The sequence below is a fragment of the Bombina bombina genome, chromosome 6 (assembly GCF_027579735.1).
Source record: "Bombina bombina isolate aBomBom1 chromosome 6, aBomBom1.pri, whole genome shotgun sequence".
Classification (NCBI taxonomy): domain Eukaryota; kingdom Metazoa; phylum Chordata; class Amphibia; order Anura; family Bombinatoridae; genus Bombina; species Bombina bombina.
The window spans coordinates 484617076-484634218 of NC_069504.1; the positions used below are offsets into that span (position 1 = coordinate 484617076).

General features: G+C 41.4%; 1 protein-coding gene across 1 annotated transcript in view; it reads left to right on the top strand.

Moving 5' to 3' along the window:
• BBS4 (Bardet-Biedl syndrome 4) overlaps positions 1-17143 on the top strand; it is a 307119-nt gene that overhangs the window by 198522 nt on the left and 91454 nt on the right. Inside the window, exons 9-10 of the mRNA XM_053717315.1 lie at positions 6192-6246; positions 6449-6517. Coding sequence (XP_053573290.1) covers positions 6192-6246; positions 6449-6517 — 124 coding nt within the window. The remainder of the gene's footprint in view (positions 1-6191; positions 6247-6448; positions 6518-17143) is intronic.

Below are 17143 nucleotides of genomic sequence, written 5' to 3' on the forward strand. Positions count from 1 at the left end.
GAAAAAAAAAAAAAAAAAAAAGAGAGAGGTGGGAGGGGGAAGGTAAAGTGTGGGAAAAAAGGGGTGGAAGGGGGGGGAGAGGGAAGTAGGGAAGGGGCCTTGGGTAGAGGACTGTTGTATGAGGTTGGGAGATCTACTAATTCGCCCCGGGGTAATGTATATGCCTTGAATATCAGAGTGACTGCCTTCCAGTTATGAGTTAGTTCTCCGATACTCATCCCACTGGCACCAGACTGAGGAATAAAAATCAGATCGTGCCTCCGCTCTCAGGGAGTATTCTTCCATCTTTTGCAAATAGTCTATTGTTTCTAGGACCGGAGTCAGAGTTAAAGGGGAGTCCCTAGCCCATTGTCTAGCTATGGTTAGTTTGGCCGAAAGCAAAATAATGTTACATAAGATTCTAGAGGGTTTTTGGAGTGTGTGGAGCCCTAGGTGAAAGAGCGCAACTTCTCCAGACAACTGTTGCAACAGTTGAAGTTGGCGGAGCAAATCCGCGACAGAATTCCAAAAAACATGCAATTTGGGGCAGTCCCACCACACATGGAGGTGGGTGCCCCTCTGCCCGCACCCTCTCCAACAATCTGCACTCCTGAGGGGGAACACCCTATGCAACCTAGTTGGGACCCAGTACCAGCGCAGGGTTAATTTTATGTATAGCTCAAAGAGATTTGAGCAGCGGACTGCCATTTTTACATCTCGGAAGGCTCGTTGCCAGGCTACATCCCGATGTACCACCCCCAAGTCCCTCTCCCAGGCCCTCACTGCCCCTGGTTTGACAAAGTGGGGGGAATCTAAGAGAAGCTTATAGTGAAAGGAGAGAGCCCTTGAAAGCTCTGCCCGCCATCCAGCGTCTCTCCCAAAGTGTGAGAGTCCGTGGTCGCGCCTTGGGGAATCCCCAGGAGAGAAGTAAAGAGGTCACTCTCAAGTATTCAAATTGCAGATCCCTAGGGAAGTCGTCCACTGGGAAGCTGGATGGCGGTAACATGAGGCGGTCTCCTCTATAAAGGTCAGAGATCTGCTTAATTTCTAGGTTTTCCCAGCGTCTAGGTCTTGAATCCGGGAGGCATTGCAGCATGGCCTTCATAGAATGAATAGGTGAAGGGTGAGGTGCTATCGATTTGTGTGAGCGAAGTTCTCTCCAGTTTTTCAGGCATGTTTTTATGATGGGGCTATAGATTCCTTTGAGAACATCAGCGTGGTCGGGGATCCAAATCAGGTCGGCCAGCTCAATCCCTGCAGGCAATGATGCCTGCTCGATCTGGTACCACTGTGAGGTATTAGGCCTTACTCCCCAGGCTGCAATGTGCGATAACATGGCTCCTTTATAATAGAGGGATACGTTTGGTACAGAGAGTCCTCCGCATTCTTTCGGCTTCTGTAATTGTGATAGGGAGATTCTGGGAGAGTGGCCTCTCCAGATAAACCTGGTAAAAACTGACTGGAAGTGATTGAGTAAATAGGTAGGGACTGCTACTGGTAAGCAACGAAAGAAGTATGTCAGTTTAGGAAGTAGCATCATCTTTAGGGCAACAATGCGGCCCGTCCAGGACACCTCCAGCCCATTCCAGTTTGCTGTGGTCCTTCTGAACTCCTGCAAGAGGGGTTCATAGTTTTTCTTTATAGTGACTTTAAGGTCGTGGGATAGCTCTACACCCAAGTGTCTCAAGCTGTCTGTGGACCATTTAAAGGGGTACCGTTCTTTCAGAAGTTCCAGCCTGCGGGCTGTCAGCCCCAAAGCGTACGCCTCTGTTTTGGTGTAATTTAGTTTATAGTAGGATACTGCCGAGAACTCTGCCAAGAGCTTAAATAATTCCGGGAGGGAATCTTCCGGCTCTGAGAGAAACACCGTAAGATCATCGGCAAAGAGCGCCAATGAGTGAGGGGTGTCATAGAGTATCAAGCTATGGATGGTCTGCGAGGTCCTGAGCCGACATGCTAAGGGTTCGACAACCAGGGTGAAAAGTAATGGCGACAGGGGGCAGCCCTGTCTGGTGCCATTTTTGATATTGAAAGGCCTAGAGACGAACCCCAGTCCTCTCACCTTCGCCGTTGGGTTTGTGTACAGTGCCATGACTGCAGAGATAAATTTATCGGGGAAGTGGAAAGCCCGAAGCACCTCTGTCATGTAATCCCATCGGACCCTATCAAATGCCTTTTCAGCATCTAAAGATAGGGTTACCAATGGGATCTCGAGTGATGCTACTTCAGAAAAAATATTTAGAAGTCTCCTAGTGTTATCTGTACCTTGGCGCCCAGGGGTAAATCCCACCTGATCCGGGTGGATCAAGTAAGGGAGGACTCGGTTAAGCCTTGTCGCCAATATTTTCGCGTATATTTTCACGTCTCCGTTTATGAGAGAGATTGGTCGGTAGCCTTCACAGAGGGTGATATCCTTTCCCGGTTTAGGGATTGTAACAATAGAAGCCTCCAGAAATTCCTGGGGAAAACCTCCCGAGCTTGCGGCCATATTGAAAACTCTAGTCAGAAGAGGGGCGAGAAGAGTCAGGAACCTCTTATAAAAGAGGGCGCCATATCCATCTGGCCCTGGGGATTTATGGAGTTTGAGGCCCTTAATGGTAGAGCAAACTTCTGCCGTGGTGATAGTCGCAGATAAGGGGTCAATGTATTTTTCGGGGACATGCGACAATTGTAAATCCGCCAGGAATTCAATAATCTTCGACTAAGCCTGTGTTTAAACCTGTTGCTCCTCCATGGAGCTTAAACTTGGTTCTTAAGGTTCTTCAAGGAGTTCCGTTTGAACCCCTTCATTCCATTGATATCAAACTTTTATCTTGGAAAGTTCTGTTTTTGATGGCTATTTCCTCGGCTCGTAGAGTCTCTCAGTTATCAGCTTTACAATGTGATTCTCCTTATCTGATTTTCCATACAGATAAAGTAGTTCTGCGTACAAAACCTGGGTTTTTACCTAAGGTAGTTTCCAACAAGAATATCAATCAAGAGATCATCATTGTGTCCTAATCCTTCTTCAAAGAAGGAACGTCTTTTACATAATTTGGACGTAGTTTTTACTTACAAGCGACTAAAGATTTTCGTCAAACATCTTCCCTGTTTGTTGTTTACTCTGGACAGAGGAGAGGTCAAAAGGCTTCGGCAACCTCTCTTTCTTTTTGGCTTCGGAGCATAATACGCTTAGCCTATGAGACTGCTGGACAGCAGCCCCCTGAAAGGATTACAGCTCATTCTACTAGAGCTGTGGCTTCCACCTGGGCCTTTAAAAATGAGGCTTCTGTTGAACAGATTTGCAAAGCGGCGACTTGGTCTTCGCTTCATACCTTTTCAAAAGTTTACAAATTTTATACTTTTGCTTCTTCGGAGGCTATTTTTGGGAGAAAGGTTCTACAGGCAGTGGTCCCTTCCATTTAAGTAACTGCCTTGTCCCTCCCTTTATCCGTGTACTTTAGCTTTGGTATTGGTATCCCACAAGTAATGGATGATCCGTGGACTGGATACACCTTACAAGAGAAAACATAATTTATGCTTACCTGATAAATTTATTTCTCTTGTGGTGTATCCAGTCCACGGCCCGCCCTGTCCTTTTAAGGCAGGTCTAAATTTTAAACTACAGTCACCACTGCACCCTATGGTTTCTCCTTTCTCGGCTAGTTTCGGTCAAATGACTGGATATGGCAGTTAGGGGAGGAGCTATTTAGCAGCTCTGCTGTGGGTGATCCTCTTGCAACTTCCTGTTGGGAAGGAGAATATCCCACAAGTAATGGATGATCCGTGGACTGGATACACCACAAGAGAAATAAATTTATCAGGTAAGCATAAATTATGTTTTTCTTTTTGTCAGCCGTGGCATGAAAATGAGTTGAGTATTGTTTGACCCAAATATTTAGGGATATGTGCTTTAAGGAAGTGAGTCTCCTGAAGAAAAAATATATTTGCTTTTAGACCTGAGTATTGGCACATGGCTATACGCCGCTTGCTATCTGAGTTCAATCCTCTCACATTATGTGAGAGTATATTAAGATTAGGTGTCATGGGGGTAGTGTATTGAGTTAATGAATAAAGCAAGTAGTATCATTACCCTAATAAGGGTCGATAGAGCAGAAACAGTACTTAATATCATAAATAACAATAACATTGGATAACATTGATAATTTAACAGAACTTGTTACCATCAACAAAATCGCCATCAGATGGCGAACGAGCTATGTTTCTATTATTGCTAGAATCCGGTTTACAAGTAAGGTGATTCTTATACTTACGAACCCATAGTGATTAAAAGAGGGTGGAGAGGGAGTCCATAGTTCAAAAGAGCCTGTACATTTCCTTCTAAAGTCTCACCCTATGTTCAAAAAAACAATTTCTTTAATTCCTGCAGTTAACTGACTTAAGAATTTATCACGAGGCTGAGAACTTATCTGTTTTGTCCTATCTTCTGTTTTTTACGATTTATCTTGGACCATTTGGCAAATTTGCTGGCCTGTAATTGCTTTGGGAATTGCCGCTTCTGGGGATATGGGTATGTATTTGGTGAAGATGGTGTTTCCAGGCTCAGAAGTTGACAAACCTCAGGGATATCTTCCGCTTCTTTGATGGTTATAGTGTTGTTGTCTTTCCTTATAAATAAAGCATACGGAAACCCCCATTTGTATTGGATTTGGTTTTTCCTCAGCAGTGCTGTTAGGGGTCTGAGAGTTCCCCTACGCTGGAGGGGTCTAGGACATAGGTCCTGATATAACTGAATTATGTTACCCTGGAATTTAAAAGTCGGATTGTCTCTGGCAGCCTTTAGAATTCTATCTTTATCTGGAAAAAAGTAATCTTAATAATGACATCCATCAGGGGTGCCTCATCTTTAGGTTTTAACTTGAGGGCTCTATGCGCTCTTTCAATTTTAAATTGAGTGTCTTTTTTTCACCCTGTTATTTGAGCGAACAGCTGGTGAAGATAGGGAAGGAGATCTTTGGCCATAATAGATTCAGAGATTATTTTCATTCTTATATTATTTCTCCTACTTCTATTTTCAAGATCTTCAAGTTTTTCCTGGATCTCTGATAAATATTGTTGTTGGTAAGAAATAGCTTGTGACAAGTCAGACAAATCTTCTGTAACTGCCTCTTTGTGATCTTCTAATACTTCTATTCTACTGCCCAAGTCAGCTATGTCTGTTTTGATTTCAGACAAGCTACCCGTTACTGCATTGTGCATAGTGTCCATTTTCTCCCAAAGTTTCTCAAAACTTGCAGATAGATCTTGCTTGGAGACTAAGAGACGTAAATCCGCTTCAGTGACAGGAATGTGGTCTTCTTCTAAGTCAATAGAATCTGTATCTTGCCTTATCTCCTCTTCCTCCTCAGCAGCTGAATTTTCTGAGGGTTTATTAACTTTATTATGTTTAAAGAATGTAGATACAGTAGTGGATTTAGTGGGGTTATCCCCCTTAGTCGGTCTTCTGGAGACCATAACTTGTTTGCAGGGTAAAAGTATGCTGCTTTTTAGAGGGTTTTATCTCGAAAATATTTCTACAGATCCAAGCAAAGTTATACTGTAGTGTATACTGTAGTGTAAATCCGGAGATCAAATCTTTCGCGGAACAGTTAACCAGAGCTCTAAAGTTGCGGTAATGATTTTAGGCGTAAATCGCAATTGCTTTTACTTTCAACTCGTTATACGAGTGGTAAGCCCGATGAGTGCAAACCCTCACAATATACCCCTTATCGCTCGGGCACACATGTTTGATCTCCACTCTTAATCTTGCCCTATATATTTAATGGTATTGTGTATGGCAAATGGGAGTTTAATATAATCTTGATTTAGTGTGTGTGTGTGTGTGTGTGTGTATGTATATATATATATATATATATATATATATATATATATATTATTATTATTATTTTTTCTCAATATATTTTCCTCTCTTCAGTACTTACAAAATCATAACCCAGTTTCTATTTCTTCATTAGGCTTAGATCATTTTAAATAAAATGTCCATTTTTTGGTTTAAGCACACCTTTTCTTTTTGTATATGGAGAGAGTTGTAGAAATGTATAGTAATCTGTACCAGACATAATCAGTGCTTTAAGCCATATGCATATAAATAAATACATTTGGCCAATTGCCACAATTCTGAGAACCTGTTTGGACACCCTTAATCTTTAAAGAGGTTGCAACTACTGCATGTGTTACACAACATGGGTGATTTCTTTGCATTTTTTTTATAGGCTGTCTCCGGAAAATACAGAGCTGCTAACCACTTTGGGGTTGTTGTATCTCCAGGTATAAAAACATTGTTTAGCTGCTGTGTGTTGCCCTTCCCATGTATGCTCATTCTTCCATGTGCTATCCATGTTCTTTAGTTTATGCTCACTCTCTCTATTTGTTCACGATATGGCCGCTAGTTTTTTTCCTTCTTTTTGTGTGTGTACCCTTTCATAGCTTCTCATTCTGGAACTCTCTCTATATGTCTCATGTTCCACAGAATGGCTTATACCAGAAGGCTTTTGAATATCTTGGCAATGCACTGACTTATGATCCCAGTAACTATAAGGTGAGAAAATGATTTGTAATTCTGATGAGTTGTCTAGTTTTATCATATTTGTATCATGGTAAATTTAAAAGCTTACTTCATGAAGCCATCTGTCTTTCATTCAGTTTTTATTAGTAGCTGGTTAGTCAGTGTCTGGTAATGAGTGGCTGGTTATAGGATGCTGTCTTTTTCAGGTTATATTAGGACTGTCTGTTTACTTTCTATCCTGACATATAGATCATATCACAATTTTTACTTTCATTTTAGAGCTGACCACTTCGGAATGTTAGATACTTAATCCTTGTCTTGGTCATATTGAAAAGACCTTGACTGTACCTAATGTATGCTACAGCTTATATGGATGCGTCACTGATAACACAGCACACCAGATGAGCAAACTTTTACCTTAAAGAGACATTAAAGACTAAATACATTTCATGCACCTCACTATAATTATTGGTGCTGCCGTTATGGAACCTAGGTTACACTGCAGGCATCACAAGGAAAGTTACTGCACATGAGTAAACACTCATGCAATTCCAAACACTGGAATGCAGCAAAAGCAAGATTTCAACATGGCGGCATTCTTAACTAGAAGTACTTAGTACTATGCTAATAAAATGTATTTAGTGTTTAATGTCCCTTTACAGTCATTTTTGTATTTATGAGACAGACATTAATCACTGCAAAGTACATTACAAAGCTTTCTATTAAAAACTGAAATGTATTCATGCACATTTGAATTTTGACTATTATATCTCTTTAGGCAAAATAACAGAAAAGTAGCCACAGTAATATTTGCACTAAATTGTCCATGTACTGGTTAAGAGCTGCATACACTATCCACAATTTATTCTCATTTACTCTGTATAGACAAAAGGTTACACCTGGTAGCACTCAATGTTCATTGATTTATTTATTATTAATTTAAAATGAAAATTAAATTACTAGTCACAATTTATGTTTACCTCTGTCCAAGCAGCAACCAGGAGGAGATTGATACACACTATTTTTTTCTCAGTAAGCACTACATAGCCTTGGTACAGGTCACAATAACACAAATTTGAGTGGAGGCACAGAAAGGTCTTACCATCTTATCTATATTCAAGCCTGGTTCCTATTTTATTGTTAATTCTGTCTCAGCTTTGCTATGAATTAAACTGAGGCATTGAGGAGAAAGAACAGTATATATGGATGATTGAGAATAACCTGAAGACCTTAGGTTTCAGGATTTTTGTACTGCTGCAAATGGATTGAGACTATAAATTGTCTGATTTTTATGAGTGTCTGTCTATAAGATGCATTGTGTCTCATGGTGCCTTTGTAACTATAATATCCAGTATGTCTTGGATATTTAGCTGGATGCTATATAACTTAGGTTATGTAAATGTATACATTTGTATGATGCTGTCACCGAGATTGTTAAAGGGACAGTCAACACCAGAATTTTTGTTGTTTTAAAAGATAGATAATCCCTTTTTCTTTCATGTAATTAGCAAGAGTCCATGAGCTAGTGACGTATGGGATATACATTCCTACCAGGAGGGGCAAAGTTTCCCAAACCTTAAAATGCCTATAAATACACCCCTCACCACACCCACAATTCAGTTTTACAAACTTTGCCTCCGATGGAGGTGGTGAAGTAAGTTTGTGCTAGATTCTACGTTGATATGCGCTCCGCAGCAAGTTGGAGCCCGGTTTTCCTCTCAGCGTGCAGTGAATGTCAGAGGGATGTGAGGAGAGTATTGCCTATTTCAATGCAGTGATCTCCTTCTACGGGGTCTATTTCATAGGTTCTCTGTTATCGGTCGTAGAGATTCATCTCTTACCTCCCTTTTCAGATCGACGATATACTCTTATATATACCATTACCTCTGCTGATTCTCGTTTCAGTACTGGTTTGGCTTTCTACAAACATGTAGATGAGTGTCCTGGGGTAAGTAAATCTTATTTTCTGTGACACTCTAAGCTATGGTTGGGCACTTTGTTTTCTAAATATATGTATTCAAACATTTATTTGCCTTGACTCAGAATGTTCAACTTTCCTTATTTTTCAGACAGTCAGTTTCATATTTGGGATAATGCATTTGAATTAATAATTTTTTCTTACCTTCAAAAATTTGACTCTTTTTTCCCTGTGGGCTGTTAGGCTCGCGGGGGCTGAAAATGCTTCATTTCTTCTGTTAAGTGTGATCAGTCCACGGGTCATCATTACTTCTGGGATATTACTCCTTCCCCAACAGGAGGGCAAGAGGATTCCCAAGCAAAGCTGCATACCTCCACCCCAATTTTCTTTGCCTCCGATGGAGGTGGTGAAGTAAGTTTGTGCTAGATTCTACGTTGATATGCGCTCCGCAGCAAGTTGGAGCCCGGTTTTCCTCTCAGCGTGCAGTGAATGTCAGAGGGATGTGAGGAGAGTATTGCCTATTTCAATGCAGTGATCTCCTTCTACGGGGTCTATTTCATAGGTTCTCTGTTATCGGTCGTAGAGATTCATCTCTTACCTCCCTTTTCAGATCGACGATATACTCTTATATATACCATTACCTCTGCTGATTCTCGTTTCAGTACTGGTTTGGCTTTCTACAAACATGTAGATGAGTGTCCTGGGGTAAGTAAATCTTATTTTCTGTGACACTCTAAGCTATGGTTGGGCACTTTGTTTTCTAAATATATGTATTCAAACATTTATTTGCCTTGACTCAGAATGTTCAACTTTCCTTATTTTTCAGACAGTCAGTTTCATATTTGGGATAATGCATTTGAATTAATAATTTTTTCTTACCTTCAAAAATTTGACTCTTTTTTCCCTGTGGGCTGTTAGGCTCGCGGGGGCTGAAAATGCTTCATTTCTTCTGTTAAGTGTGATCAGTCCACGGGTCATCATTACTTCTGGGATATTACTCCTCCCCAACAGGAAGTGCAAGAGGATTCACCCAGCAGAGCTGCATATAGCTCCTCCCCTCTACGTCACTCCCAGTCATTCTCTTGCACCCAACGACTAGATAGGATGTGTGAGAGGACTATGGTGATTATACTTAGTTTTATATCTTCAATCAAAAGTTTGTTATTTTAAAATAGCACCGGAGTGTGTTATTACCTCTCTGGCAGAGTTTGAAGAAGAATCTACCAGAGTTTTGCTATGATTTTAGCCGGAGTAGTTAAGATCATATTGCTGTTCTCGGCCATCTGAGGAGTGAGGTAAACTTCAGATCAGGGGACAGCGGGCAGATGAATCTGCATAGAGGTATGTAGCAGTTTTTATTTTCTGACAATGGAATTGATGAGAAAATCCTGCCATACCGATATAATGTCATGTATGTATACTTTACACTTCAGTATTCTGGGGAATGGTACTTCACTAGAATTACACTGTAAGAAATACATAAAGCTGTTTAATAACTAGAGATTATGTTTAACGTTTTTGCTGGAATGTAAAATCGTTTTCATTTGCTGAGGTACTGTGTGAATAAATGTTTGGGCGCTATTTTTCCACTTGGCAGTTGCTTAATCTGTTTTTCTGACAGTTTCTGTTCTCCCTCACTGCTGTGTGTGAGGGGGAGGGGCCGTTTTTTGGCGCTTTTTCTATGCATCAAATATTTCAGTCAGCAACTCATTGTATTCCCTGCATGATCCGGTTCATCTCTACAGAGCTCAGGGGTCTTCAAAACTTATTTTGAGGGAGGTAATTTCTCTCAGCAGAGCTGTGAGAATTATAGTTTGACTGAGATAAAAAACGTTTATTCTGTAATTTGATTCCTGCTTTCAGAATTTGTTATCTTTGCTAATGGGATTAAACCTTTGCTAAAGTTGTGTTGTTTACAAGGATTGAGGCTATAACTGTTTCAATTTATTAATTTTCAACTGTCATAGATCTTCTGTGCTTCTTAAAGGCACAGTACATTTTAATATTATTCTAATTGAATTGTATTTCCAAGTTGCAAGTTTATTTGCTAGTGTGTTAAACATGTCTGATTCAGAGGATGATACCTGTGTCATTTGTTGCAATGCCAAAGTGGAGCCCAATAGAAATTTATGTACTAACTGTATTGATGCTACTTTAAATAAAAGTCAATCTGTACAAATTGAACAAATTTCACCAAACAACGAGGGGAGAGTTATGCCGACTAACTCGCCTCACGTGTCAGTACCTACATCTCCCGCTCAGAGGGAGGTGCGTGATATTGTAGCGCCGAGTACATCTGGGCGGCCATTACAAATCACATTACAGGATATGGCTACTGTTATGACTGAGGTTTTGGCTAAATTACCAGAACTAAGAGGTAAGCGTGATCACTCTGGGGTGAGAACAGAGTGCGCTGATAATATTAGGGCCATGTCAGACACTGCGTCACAGGTGGCAGAACATGAGGACGGAGAACTTCATTCTGTGGGTGACGGTTCTGATCCAAACAGACTGGATTCAGATATTTCAAATTTTAAATTTAAACTGGAAAACCTCCGTGTATTACTAGGGGAGGTGTTAGCGGCTCTGAATGATTGTAACACAGTTGCAATACCAGAGAAAATGTGTAGGTTGGATAAATATTTTGCGGTACCGACGAGTACTGAGGTTTTTCCTATACCTAAGAGACTTACTGAAATTGTTACTAAGGAGTGGGATAGACCCGGTGTGCCGTTCTCACCCCCTCCGATATTTAGAAAAATGTTTCCAATAGACGCCACCACAAGGGACTTATGGCAAACGGTCCCTAAGGTGGAGGGAGCAGTTTCTACCTTAGCTAAGCGTACCACTATCCCGGTGGAGGATAGCTGTGCTTTTTCAGATCCAATGGATAAAAAGTTAGAGGGTTACCTTAAGAAAATGTTTGTTCAACAAGGTTTTATATTGCAACCCCTTGCATGCATTGCGCCGATCACGGCTGCAGCGGCATTCTGGATTGAGTCTCTGGAAGAGAACATTGGTTCAGCTACTCTGGACGACATTACGGACAGACTTAGAGTCCTTAAACTAGCTAATTCATTCATTTCGGAGGCCGTAGTACATCTTACTAAACTTACGGCGAAGAATTCAGGATTCGCCATTCAGGCACGCAGGGCGCTGTGGCTAAAATCCTGGTCAGCTGATGTTACTTCTAAGTCTAAATTGCTTAATATACCTTTCAAAGGGCAGACCTTATTCGGGCCCGGGTTGAAAGAGATTATCGCTGACATTACAGGAGGTAAAGGCCATGCCCTGCCTCAGGACAAAGCCAAAGCCAAGACTAGACAGTCTAATTTTCGTTCCTTTCGTAATTTCAAAGCAGGAGCAGCATCAACTTCCTCTGCACCAAAACAGGAAGGAGCTGTTGCTCGCTACAGACAAGGCTGGAAACCTAACCAGTCCTGGAACAAGGGCAAGCAGACTAGGAAACCTGCTGCTGCCCCTAAAACAGCATGAATTGAGGGCCCCCGATCCGGGATCGGATCTAGTGGGGGGCAGACTTTCTCTCTTCGCCCAGGCTTGGGCAAGAGATGTTCAGGATCCCTGGGCGCTAGAGATAATATCTCAGGGATACCTTCTGGACTTCAAATACTCTCCTCCAAGAGAGAGATTTCATCTGTCAAGATTGTCAACAATCCAGACAAAGAAAGAGGCGTTTCTACGCTGCGTACAAGAGCTCTTGTTAATGGGAGTAATCCATCCAGTTCCACGATCGGAACAGGGACAGGGGTTTTACTCAAATCTGTTTGTGGTTCCCAAAAAAGAGGGAACTTTCAGACCAATCCTGGACTTAAAGATCCTAAACAAATTCCTAAGAGTTCCATCGTTCAAGATGGAGACTATTCGGACAATTTTACCTATGATCCAAGAGGGTCAATACATGACCACTGTAGATTTAAAGGATGCTTACCTTCACATACCGATTCACAAAGATCATTATCGGTACCTAAGGTTTGCCTTCCTAGACAGGCATTACCAGTTTGTGGCTCTTCCATTCGGATTGGCTACAGCTCCAAGAATCTTCACAAAGGTTCTGGGTGCTCTTCTGGCGGTACTAAGACCGCGGGGAATCTCGGTAGCTCCATACCTAGACGACATTCTGATACAAGCTTCAAGCTTTCAAACTGCCAAGTCTCATACAGAGTTAGTGCTGGCATTTCTAAGGTCACATGGATGGAAGGTGAACGAAAAGAAAAGTTCACTCGTTCCACTCACAAGAGTTCCCTTCCTGGGGACTCTTATAGATTCTGTAGAAATGAAGATTTACCTGACAGAGGACAGGCTAACAAGACTTCAAAGTGCTTGCCGCACCCTTCATTCCATTCAACACCCGTCAGTGGCTCAATGCATGGAGGTAATCGGCTTAATGGTAGCGGCAATGGACATAGTACCCTTTGCACGCTTACACCTCAGACCACTGCAACTGTGCATGCTAAGTCAGTGGAATGGGGATTACTCAGACTTATCCCCTTCTCTGAATCTGGATCAAGAGACCAGAAATTCTCTTCTATGGTGGCTTTCTCGGCCACATCTGTCCAGGGGGATGCCATTCAGCAGACCAGACTGGACAATTGTAACAACAGACGCCAGCCTTCTAGGTTGGGGTGCCGTCTGGAATTCTCTGAAGGCTCAGGGACAATGGAGTCAGGAGGAGAGTCTCCTGCCAATAAACATTCTGGAATTGAGAGCAGTTCTCAATGCCCTCCTGGCTTGACCCCAGTTGACAACTCGGGGGTTCATCAGGTTTCAGTCGGACAACATCACGACTGTAGCTTACATCAACCATCAGGGAGGGACAAGAAGCTCCCTAGCTATGATGGAAGTATCAAAGATAATTTGCTGGGCAGAGTCTCACTCTTGCCACCTGTCAGCAATCCACATCCCGGGAGTGGAGAACTGGGAGGCGGATTTCTTAAGTCGTCAACTTTTCATCCGGGGGAGTGGGAACTTCATCCGGAGGTCTTTGCCCAAATACTTCGACGTTGGGGCAAACCAGAGATAGATCTCATGGCGTCTCGACAGAACGCCAAGCTTCCTCGTTACGGGTCCAGATCCAGGGATCCAGGAGCAGTCCTGATAGATGCTCTGACAGCACCTTGGGACTTCAGGATGGCTTACGTGTTTCCACCCTTCCCGTTGCTTCCTCGATTGATTGCCAGAATCAAACAAGAGAGAGCATCAGTGATTCTAATAGCACCTGCGTGGCCACGCAGGACTTGGTATGCAGACCTGGTGGACATGTCATCCTGTCCACCTTGGTCTCTACCTCTGAAACAGGACCTTCTGATACAGGGTCCCTTCAAACATCAAAATCTAACTTCTCTGAAGCTGACTGCTTGGAAATTGAACGCTTGATTTTATCAAGACGTGGATTTTCTGAGTCAGTTATTGATACCTTAGTACAGGCTAGGAAACCTGTTACCAGAAAGATTTACCATAAGATATGGCGTAAATACCTATATTGGTGTGAATCCAAAGGTTACTCTTGGAGTAAGGTTAGGATTCCTAGGATATTGTCCTTTCTACAAGAAGGTTTAGAAAAGGGTTTATCTGCTAGTTCATTAAAGGGACAGATCTCAGCTCTGTCCATTCTGTTACACAAACGTCTGTCAGAAGTTCCTGACGTCCAGGCTTTTTGTCAGGCTTTGGCCAGAATTAAGCCTGTGTTTAAAACTGTTGCTCCACCATGGAGTTTAAACCTTGTTCTTAATGTTTTACAGGGCGTTCCGTTTGAACCCCTTCATTCCATTGATATAAAGTTGTTATCTTGGAAAGTTCTATTTTTAATGGCTATTTCCTCGGCTCGAAGAGTCTCTGAATTATCAGCCTTACATTGTGATTCTCCTTATTTGATTTTTCATTCGGATAAGGTAGTCCTGCGTACTAAACCTGGGTTCTTACCTAAGGTAGTTACTAACAGGAATATCAATCAAGAGATTGTTGTTCCTTCTTTATGCCCAAATCCTTCTTCAAAGAAGGAACGTCTACTGCACAACCTGGATGTAGTCCGTGCTCTAAAATTTTACTTACAGGCAACTAAGGAATTTCGACAAACGTCTTCTCTGTTTGTCATTTACTCTGGGCAGAGGAGAGGTCAAAAAGCTTCCGCTACCTCTCTTTCTTTTTGGCTTCGTAGCATAATTCGTTTAGCTTATGAGACTGCTGGACAGCAGCCTCCTGAAAGAATTACAGCTCATTCTACTAGAGCTGTGGCTTCCACTTGGGCCTTCAAGAATGAGGCCTCTGTTGAACAGATTTGCAAGGCTGCAACTTGGTCTTCGCTTCATACTTTTTCCAAATTTTACAAATTTGACACTTTTGCTTCATCGGAGGCTATTTTTGGGAGAAAGGTTCTTCAGGCAGTGGTTCCTTCTGTATAAAGAGCCTGCCTATCCCTCCCGTCATCCGTGTACTTTTGCTTTGGTATTGGTATCCCAGAAGTAATGATGACCCGTGGACTGATCACACTTAACAGAAGAAAACATAATTTATGCTTACCTGATAAATTCCTTTCTTCTGTAGTGTGATCAGTCCACGGCCCGCCCTGTTTTTAAGGCAGGTAAATATTTTTTAATTTATACTCCAGTCACCACTTCACCCTTGGCTTTTCCTTTCTCGTTGGTCCTTGGTCGAATGACTGGGAGTGACGTAGAGGGGAGGAGCTATATGCAGCTCTGCTGGGTGAATCCTCTTGCACTTCCTGTTGGGGAGGAGTAATATCCCAGAAGTAATGATGACCCGTGGACTGATCACACTACAGAAGAAAGGAATTTATCAGGTAAGCATAAATTATGTTTTTATTGCGTCATTCTTGGCGCTGACTTTTTTGGCGCAAAAATTCTTTTCCGTTTCCGGCGTCATACGTGTCGCCGGAAGTTGCGTCATTTTTTGACGTTATTTTGCGCCAAAAATGTCGGCGTTCCGGATGTGGCGTCATTTTTGGCGCCAAAAGCATTTAGGCGCCAAATAATGTGGGCGTCTTATTTGGCGCTAAAAAATAAGGGCGTCGCTTTTGTCTCCACATTATTTAAGTCTTATTTTTTCATTGCTTCTGGTTGCTAGAAGCTTGTTCTTTGGCATTTTTTCCCATTCCTGAAACTGTCATTTAAGGAATTTGATCAATTTTGCTTTATATGTTGTTTTTTTCTCTTACATATTGCAAGATGTCTCACGTTGCATCTGAGTCAGAAGATACTACAGGAAAATCGCTGTCTAGTACTGGAGCTACCAAGCGAAGTGTATCTGCTATGATTTTTGGTGTCTGTTTCTCCAGCTGTTGTTTGTATTGCATGTCATGACAAACTTATTAATGCAGATAAAATTTCCTTTAGTACTGTTACATTACCTGTTGCTGTTCCGTCAACATCTAATTTTCAGAGTGTTCCTGATAAACATAAGAGATTTTATTTTTTAAATCCATTAAGAAGGCTATGTCTGTTATTTCTCCTTCTAGTTTACATAAAAGTCTTTTAAAACTTCTCTTTTTTCAGATGAATTTTTAAATGAACATCATCATTCTGATACTGATAATGGTTCTTCTGGTTCAGAGGTTTCTGTCTCAGAGGTTGATGCTGATAAATCTTTGTATTTGTTCAAGATGGAATTTATTCGTTCTTTATTTAAAGAAGTATTAATTGCATTAGAAATAGAGGATTCTGGTCCTCTTGATACTAAATCTAAACGTTTAAATAAGGTTTTTAAATTTCCTGTAGTTATTCCAGAAGTGTTTAATCTCCCTGATGCTATTTCTGAAGTAATTTCCAGGGAATGGAATAATTTGGGTAATTCTTTTACTCCTTCCAAACGTTTAAGCAATTATATCCTGTGCCATCTGACAGATTAGAGGTTTTTTTGGGACAAAATCCCTAAGGTTATGGGGCTGTCTCTACTCCTGCTAAATGTGCTACTATTCCTACGGCAGATAGTACTTCATTTAAGGATCCTTTAGATAGGAAAATTGAATCCTTTCTAAGAAAAGCTTACTTATGTTCAGGTAATCTTCTTAGACCTGCTAAATTTTTAGCGGATGTTGCTGCAGCCTCAACTTTTTGGTTAGAAGCTTTAGCGCAACAAGTAACAGATCATAATTTTATAGCATTATTATTATTCTATAACATGCTAATAATTTTGTTGGTGATACCATCTTTTGATATCATTAGAGTTGATGTCAGGTATATGTCTCTAGCTATTTTAGCTAGAAAAGCTTTATGGATTAAACTTGGAATGCTGATTTGTCTTCTAAGTCACCTTTGCTTTCCCTTTCTTTCCAGGGTAATAAATTATTATCTCAAATGTTTCTGGAAGGAAGGGAACTTTTTTACCAAAGGATAAAAAATCTAAGGTAAATTTAGGTCTAATAATCATTTTCGTTCCTTTCCTCATAATAAGGAACAAAAGCCTGATCCTTCATCCTCAGGAAAGGTATCAGTTTGGAAACTATTTTCAGTTTGGAATATATCCAAGCCTTATAGAAAACCTATAGCCAGCTCCTAAGTACCCATGAAGGTGCGGACCTTATTCCAGCTCAGCTGGTATAGGGCAGATTATGTTTTCTTCAAAGATATTTGGATCAATTCCGTTCTCAATCTCTGGTTTCAGAAAGGTACAGAATTGGCTTCAGTTAAGGCCTCCTGCTAAGAGATTTTTTTCTTTCCCGTGTCCCAGTTAACACAGCAAAGGCTCAGCATTTCTGAAATGTGTTT